General features: G+C 36.8%; 1 protein-coding gene across 2 annotated transcripts; it reads right to left on the bottom strand.

Moving 5' to 3' along the window:
• Positions 1–478: 478 nt before the first annotated feature.
• Positions 479–7,292, bottom strand: LOC103993867 (U-box domain-containing protein 43). 2 transcript variants are annotated; one of them, XM_009414081.3, is made up of 4 exons: positions 6,746–7,292; positions 4,166–5,540; positions 2,632–2,950; positions 479–2,089 (listed from the first exon to the last, which is right to left on the bottom strand). In XM_009414081.3, exons 2-4 carry the CDS (start codon positions 5,399–5,401, stop codon positions 615–617), a joined length of 3,030 nt encoding a protein of 1,009 aa, XP_009412356.2. In that variant the 5' UTR covers positions 5,402–5,540; positions 6,746–7,292; the 3' UTR covers positions 479–614. The 2 variants fall into 2 exon arrangements, with proteins under 2 accessions (XP_009412356.2, XP_009412357.2); XM_009414082.3 differs by having other exon boundaries at positions 6,900–7,292.
• Positions 7,293–8,462: the final 1,170 nt, after the last annotated feature.

The following is an 8,462-nucleotide window of genomic DNA, read 5'->3' as shown; positions in this document are numbered from 1 at the left end:
TATACGGTGTTTTGTGGATAAAAAATTAATCCACAAAACACTATAAACAATTGATAAAATTTTTATTTTTTGAATTTAGATGGGAAAACATTGAATAGTTTTTAGGGGATATTTTTGAAAATTTTAAAATAAGATATGATGGTTTGAAAATTTTGAAAAAGGAGCACCATTCAGGAAAAAAAAAACACAAAAATCGGATATTGCAATCACCCTAATATATACCCCACCATGTAAAGGGAGGACGGCTAAAACAAATTAGCAGGTAAATTTGCTATTGAGTGACTCTTTTGGAAAGATCCTTTGCTTATAACTCAAATCTAAAACCTATATGACTCAGTAGATTGAGATATATCATATCTCGATGGTAGTCTTGCACACAACTTTCTATAGAACAAAAACAGACTACAAGGATCTTACCTAAGATATGTTCAGAAAAATGTTGCCAAGAGGCCAGAAACAATAACATGAAAGAAGAATCTGAATTCGCAAACTTACTTGTATACCGGATCATGGAAAATGGCTGAATGAGGCAGGGTTTTTTAGCACCAAAATGTAATAAATTGCAAAGGAATCTGACAGAAAGCATGGTTACAGTTTAGATTAATGCATACCATCTAAGTAAGTGGCATCGAACTTGATTTAGAGTAGCGGTCGAGCTCTAACAGGACCTGAGCAGCCCTCCGTCCGAGATGCCCATTCTCATTGCTCTTGGTGGACAAACCAATAAGCAGGATTTTTGCTACTGCACGGTAGAAGTCCGCAACTTCCCTGTACTGAAATAACTTCTCTAGTATTACAAGAGCTTCTTCCTTTAAGGTTGGTGTTCCCCAGCTCAAAATATCCACTATTGGATTGATGCCACCTGCTTCGTGTAGAACCTTGGCAACTCTACAAGACGAACCATCCTGAATCAAAGTCCCTATCGCATGAAGTGATTCATAAGTTGTTGCATCTTCGTGCTCTTTCAACAATCTTATCAGCTCGGGTAATGCCTGTGCCTTTAAAAGGCAAAAACTAGAAGTGACATCACATATTCCGCCGTGCACCTCGCACGCAGGGAAGGATACTGCTCGGAAACACCAGCAGCCAGTCGTAACTGGTGCAACAGTTAGTGTGAAACTGCTCGATGACAGTTTGCCGATTAAAGCTGCTGCTCTTGCCTTGGCTGTTAAGCTACCAGACTTTAAGATGCTCACAAACAATGGGTAGGCTCCCAGTTTTACCACCCTCCGTTGCATCTCAACATCACTTGGATCTACAAACCTGATGAGGGCCCTGAGCACATTTTCTTTTGCTTCAGTATTACTCGTATTGAGTATGCTCATAAGTAGTGGCAATACATTTAACTGAATCAATCTTTCATTAAGTGCTGCCTCAGAGCTCTGAAGACAAGCTAATAACCCTGTTGCTGCTGTCTGCACATCATATTGAGTGCCATCTTCAAGAAAGTCAACGACTGTCTCCAGCCTTTTATCCAGGAGGAAACTTGTTATACCATCCGGTTCATGCTGAGAAAGATGATAGATGAGCTTAAGTGCAAGTTCTTGTATTTGCCTGTTGCGATCTTCAAGCAAGGAAAATATAACAGAAACACCATTAGCTGCAGCAATTGCCTTCTGTGAAATTACTTGGTCTGACTTGTAGATATTCAAAAGTGTGAGTAGGACTGGCTTCAAAATGTTTGGCGAGTAATGTGAATTTTGAAGCATGGTGATTAAGTTGGTTATGATAGCCTCCAATGCGAGATGCATTCCATTTGCATCAACAAGAAATTCTATGCCGTCGTCTGAAGTGAGATTCTCAAGAATCTTACAGCACTCACCAACAATAATTGAGGGGACACGCAAAGAAGATATTTGTTCTATTACCAGGGGAACCCCTCCTGCTGCAGCAACTAACCTTTTATTATCCCGGGAACTCAACAACTTGGCTAGAGCAGAGAAAGCTGAATCTTTCGCTTCAAGATTTCCAGATGCCAACTCTACCAATGGATGGATCGCTCCTTCATCACCAAGAAGCCTTATGTTCTGATCAATCAGTTCCATTTTCACAATGGATCTCGCCATATATATCCTTGATGACTCTGGACCTAAAAGTTGAAGTGTAAAAATGAGTTGAAAAAACTATAAGCAAGCATGCAATTAAAAGATCAAAGGTTTTGCATATATGTCTCCTTAAGACCACGCCTTATGTCAAGTAATATCATTGGGATGGAGTAAGAGTATAATTCATGAGAAGTTGTGTGTGTTTCTGCTTGATGAAATTCTCAACTCATAAGCACTAGGATACAATCAGCTGTCTTTTGTCAGATAGGAAACATGAGTAGGGTAAGAAAAAGAAATAGTAGCAATTCTCCCAGGAGATCTACCGATAACCGTTAATCATTAGGTGAGAAAATGGCTAAGCTGTCCACCACACCATCATCTAAGTTTGTCTATCATCATAATCATCCTCTTTATTCTGATGTGAGACCATATGGGGGTATCATGTAGAGACAGTCATAATTTTTCAATGGGTGATGGTGGATTTTCAAGTTTGGCGATTAATTTCCCACGATAGTATAAGAAGTTAAGAAATGTTAAGAAATTTTACTGTACACTAATCACAATGGTTGAATATTTAAGGACTTACCATGACTGAGACGATCGATGAGTGGCTTGTACCAACTAGAAGCAGCTGCAGATAAAATAGTATCATCATCATCTTTGCAAAGCTTCCATAAAATAACTTCAGATTTTTCTGCTGACTCCCTGACTTCATTGTTCAGAAGCATCACGAGAAAAAGAATGGAGCTTTTTTGCTGCTTAAGTTTCTTACATGTAGATTTATTCCACCTTGAACCATCATGCAGTAGTTCAAATAGTAACTCAATTGCAACCCTTGAAATGTCTGGACCACGTCCCAGACAAATAACTATCTGATCAAGACCACCAGCTTCAACCACTTTTTCCTGTCCCAGTAATATTTTTTTGCCTTTTAAAAGAAATGGAAAGGCTTCTAAAACAAATAAGAATTGTAGGATTTCAACCAATGACACAATGCAGGAAAGAAAATTAATTTTTTTTAGTGTTTTAATACAAGAAGAGAAATTATAATGTATATTCTCAGTGGATGACATAAACCAGGAGAATGTTCCAGGGACAGATGCTTTGAATATGTCTCAGAATGGACAGATACTACACATAGGCATAAATTTATATCCTGTAAGGAAGTTCTATGCATTAAGTTGCACATTATCTCAAAATTTGCCAAAAGAGCATATTGAAGGCATCATTACACATGCAAATTTTGGGTGGCTGTTGAACAATAAAGAATATTAACAGTCAAGATAGAATGGAATAACATATTGGCAAAGGCAGTGAGAGACTACACTGAAATGAAAAATGTAACTTGCCAAAGAATCTGGAAACAAAAGAAGGGCAAAAAAGAAGAATACAGGAAAGATAAATCTGGAGAAAAAAAAAAGAGAATTCTTTATAGAAAAGCAAAAAATAGGTGTATGTGCAAGAAGATAGCTGATGAGCTTACAAACCTATTCTAGAGAACATATTGCATCTGAAGATGAAGGAATTACAGCCTCGTGTACATACATACACTCATAATTGCAAGAAGACTAGAAGCTTCGGAGCAGTAGAAGTTAAAAGTTTTCCTATTTAAGTTTTTAGAAGGACTTGAAAACAGCCAAATAAGTATTTTCTTACACCGCATGCATCCCGGAGATGCACATAAAGGATTTGTAATTCATCATAATTGCATGCATGCTAAATTGCAACTAAGTTAGCAAATTAGGGATCCTCCGTAAATTGTGATAGCTCTATTGTAAGGTAATTGCAATGTTACATTTGTTCATAGTTCTTCAATTTCAAATTAAATCTTCATAATCAAAACTCAAGAAATGAAACTGCAATTTAACAGGATTTGTTTGTCAATGACAGTAAACCATGCCAATAGCAGCAAATAGGAATTTCTACTTATGACTTCTAGGATAAATGTGACATTTGGAAAATCAAAAGATAACAAATATTTTACCAACACAGTATGTTAAACAATTTCTAGAAGTGTGAAGAATAATATGAAGTCAGCAATAAGTAACAAACAAATAGTGCTTAAAGTAACTATTGCTTTGTTTTCATATGGCCTTTAAACTTAGTAATGAAATACATACCTTATTTTTAGCATGCCCTTCAACTATAACAGTTAATGTTGCTAAAGCCTTTTTCTTTAAATCTCTATCATGGCTACTTGGGACTGTCAAAAGGATGATATCAATAAGACCCTCTAGAGCAATCCAATCCTTGCAGATTGGATTTTCTTTAATAACCTCCTGCAATTGGTCGAGAGCATTAGCACATGCTGAATCATCACCAGATTGTAATTTTCCCTTCACTGACCTAATCTTAAGACAATAGTTGAGCTCTCTCCACTCCTCAATGGACTGTCTCAAACCAATGTTGCTTCTTAGTGAGAACTCCTCAAGAATTTGGTGTGTCTCTGGATCTATAGCATGTCCAAATTCAAACCACGTTTCGATGGCTGCTCGCTCACATGTAGTTCCAGTGCAAAGGCTGACAGGGTCGACCATCACTGATCTTGTTATGGGACACATAAATGAGTTCAAAGGTTTAATGGACTCATCCTGTGGAGCATAGTTTTCTATAGTCTGGACCCTACGTTGATAATGATGTTTAATTTCCTCTTGATCAACAGCAGCATCAGCGTGAGATAGAAGTTCAATAACTTGCTCCAAAAAGATTTCTTCTGCCCTTTCCTTACGAGCAGCTGCTTCTTCCTTTTCCCTTTTTAAACTAGCAAGTTCTTCACTTATTTCTGATGGCTCAATAGGCACACCCACTGCTTTTGCAATTTCTTCCAGCATGTGATTTGCAAAGGTCTGATCACTTTTCCTCTCACGAAGTCCTTGATCCAACTTCTCAACAATTCTGATCTGTGCTTGAGAAGCTTCAAACTCAGCCTTCTGCATTTCTCCATGAATCCTATTCATCCTTTCTGATAAATCAGAGAGGACTTCAGTGCTTGCAAGGGACAAAGCAGCAAGAGACCTTCCAATGTCCCTCGTGACATCTTGTATCTCTCTTACAATGTTTCGGCATCTTACAAGTAAATAAAAGCGTGCACGGTTCTTATATTTATCCACTATGTCCTTTGCCTTCTTGACATCTTCTTTAAGAAACTCCAATGCTTGTCTCGCAGCTTGAGTGTCATTCAACTCATGAAGCTGCAATTGTTTCAAGACAGGTTCGATATCATAGAGATACTTTGATAATGCTTTAAAACTTTCTTTCTCAATAAGAACATCCTTTGCGGCTGTTGCTGTTTGTAAGACCTGATCTGTCAGCAGTGCCAAGATTGTTCCGATCGGTATCAGTTCCAAAAGCGGCATTCTCTGATCCCCAAATCAAGTTGATTCACAAACCCCAACTTTTGCTCCACTATACACAACAAAAAATGCCAGTGTCTACAAGCAAGTTGTGCAGAAAATGACACTATATGATCTGTAAGAAGACCACCAAACCCATGTCCTGCAAGAACTACAGATTTTTCACAGTTCCTACTTGGAAAGTCTTAGTCTAATCCATCAATGATATCTTCCACTAGGGAGTCCAAAATTTTATCCATATTTAACATAAAGCTAATGCCCCAAAAACTATATTAAATAGAAAATATGCTGCAGCAGATGCATATTTAAAGCGAAAAGTTCATTTATGATAATATCCAGACAAGGAAATTCCAAAATTACTTTTTAAAACAAACTAAACCTCTGACGTGAATTATGCACCAAAAAGGAGCAGCAATATCAAATATTGTCAAAAAGGCATTTTCAAGGCATTTTCTTGCCTTTTTACTCCATTGGTGGATCCAGGAAGCTTAAAGCACAAATTCAACATAATAAACAAAGAATGAAAGGTCTCAAATTACATCTTTAACAAAGAACGACCAGGGAATAAGATAATCAAAATAAAGTAAAACGCCCCTTCTTTTCTTTTGATTTCATGAAAATAATCATCAATACAATATATTAAACCTTATTGCTTTTTTATGATCAGAGAGTCATCTATTATGTAGCCAAATCCTGGAAACAGGATGGCACCTTGATTCTTTTAACTACGAAAATGAGGAAAGAATGAAGTAACTCTTTCAAAATTCTTACACATTAACTTTTATAAATTATGATTTCAACTGTCTGACTTACTTGATAGATGAATACTATTTACGTTCGATTGCATTGCTAACTTTTGTTGAAGAACTCAACCCCCCCCCCCCCCCCCCCCCAAAAAAAGAATGGATTTACATCACTTTCAGAAACCCTAGAAATTGATGACGCTCGATTTAAATGAAGTTGAGAATCATTTGTAGAAACAGCAACGATCGCCCAGGTTCAAGTTCACAACACTCAAAAACTCAAAGCCAAATTCACAAGAAGTGCAGTCAGCAGGAAAAACCCAGATAAGAATCCAAGAAATCATCCAAAAGAATCCCAACCACTGCGCTAATTGGAAAGGCAAATACTACGAGAAAACTACTATAACCACACAAGAAGAAGAAGAAGGGAAACGAGATAGGAGGCAGAACCGTTCGACATCCGACTAACGTTAGTCCAAATCAAGAAACCAAGTCGCCAAGAATCCGAGAACTAACACCCCAGTCACACGGATCCCAATGAAACGCAAAGATCGAAACTTTAGATAACAAGTAGGGAAACGAGAAAAGAGGCGAAACCGTTCACCTGCAGCATGGAAAGGTTAAAAAAGACCCAAAAGGATCGTTTGTGACCGAGTTACCGAACCAACGAAACGCAAATGTCGAAGCTTTCAACTCTTTGCATGACAACTAGGAGAAGAATCAGGGAAGAACCAAGGGAACAAGATCGGAGGCCAAACCGTTCCACATCCTCCACCCGCAGCAGCACAAGTCAAGGTCAACAAGAACGCCGGAGGGATGCAACTTATATAATCCAGCCACTCGAGGAAAAAAGAAACCATTTTTTGGCACACCAGAAGGCGATCGAGGATCCAGGTGAGGGTTTCCAAAGTCAATCACGAGTCTTCGAGGAAACCGAGACGAGCATTCATAATCGATGACGATTTGGCGAGCCCAGAAGGCGACCGCGCCTTAAAGAGGATCCATATGAAAATGAAGGAATCTTTACGACTCCGTGAACAACAAACGCAGGCAATCAAGAGGGGGACCCGTGAAAGATAGCGAAAAGGACCATCGGCCTCCCCAGAAAGAGGCCCCATCGTTCCAGACCACGCGCGACGACGAAGCCCTTCTTCGTGGAGACTCCCGGTAGTGCAATAAGTAACTAGCGCGCAGCACCCGCAACGAAGAAGTCATTCTCGGGTGACAAATAAAGTATATTTTGAAATATCATAAATTATATAATTTTAAGAATAAAAAATTTTAATTTAAAAATATATTTTTAATTTTTTTAAAATAAAATTAGATAGAGTTATAGAGATTAAGGACTATTGTATTTTACCTCTATTTTATAAATATATGGTATTTATATGTAGATCAATAAAAGTGTGAGTATTCAAGTCAAAGTCTAAGACTTTGTTCAAAACTTATAAGTTTTTTTTTTTTTTTAGGAGTTCAATAAAAAAAAATTCGTCTTGATTTCTTCTGTTTGATTTATTACTATTATTTGAGAAAGGATTATACCTACTGTGATTCTCTTTTTTCACCGTGGAATATTATAGAAGATAATCTTTTTTTACTATGGAATATTATAGTTGAGTGGGTGGATTTTATATTAAACTTCTTGATCGGTTTAACTATAAGATCGGGAAGACTTATTTGAAGTCATATCTGGAAAGATCTATGAGATGTGGTTGATAGTAATACAAAAAATAGCATCAGGTGTTGTAGACGAAGACGCTATGAAGAGATGGAGGACTTTAAATGCAAATGCTGGATTTATATTAAAAATATATATTTTTCATGATCTCTTCGAACATATTAGTCGTTGTAAATCAACTTCAGAGATTTGAATCACTCTTGATGCATTGCTCAACAAAAATAATATGACTCTGCTTCAATATTTGGAGAATGATTTAGCAAATACCATGTAAGGTGATCTCTCAATTTCTTATTATTTTTTAAAGATTAAAAAATTATATTAAGATATATCACTCTTAGATCCAAATGAATCTATTTCTAATGCACGAATGTAATGTTATATTATTCATAGTCTTAATATATTTCTTATACTACATCTATTCAAGGATAGGTTTTACAAATAAGATATCTCAAGAATCCCTATCTCATCAAATGGCGAGAGCTTCTATTTCAATGAGAGATGAAGATGTCTTTTTACAAATAAGAAAAAGAGATAATGATAACAATAAATAAAATAAGGATGATGCTAATAACAAACAAGAGTTTTTTTTTTCAAATAATAGTATAAATCGAAAGAAGATTATGTGTTATAAGTGTGACAA

The sequence above is a fragment of the Musa acuminata genome, chromosome BXJ1-8 (assembly GCF_036884655.1).
Source record: "Musa acuminata AAA Group cultivar baxijiao chromosome BXJ1-8, Cavendish_Baxijiao_AAA, whole genome shotgun sequence".
Lineage (NCBI taxonomy): Eukaryota > Viridiplantae > Streptophyta > Magnoliopsida > Zingiberales > Musaceae > Musa > Musa acuminata.
The sequence above is the reverse complement of the archived record's forward strand: the minus strand, read 5'-3'. Positions and strand labels throughout refer to the sequence as shown.

Coding starts and splice junctions, on each gene's coding strand:
- LOC103993867 (XM_009414081.3), bottom strand. CDS start 5,401: ATGCCGCTTTTGGAACTGATACCGATCGGAACAATCTTGGCACTGCTG. Junction 2,951..4,165: donor AAGGGCATGCTAAAAATAAG/GTATGTATTTCA, acceptor TTACTGGGACAG/GAAAAAGTGGTTGAAGCTGG. Junction 2,090..2,631: donor CATCGATCGTCTCAGTCATG/GTAAGTCCTTAA, acceptor TTCAACTTTTAG/GTCCAGAGTCATCAAGGATA.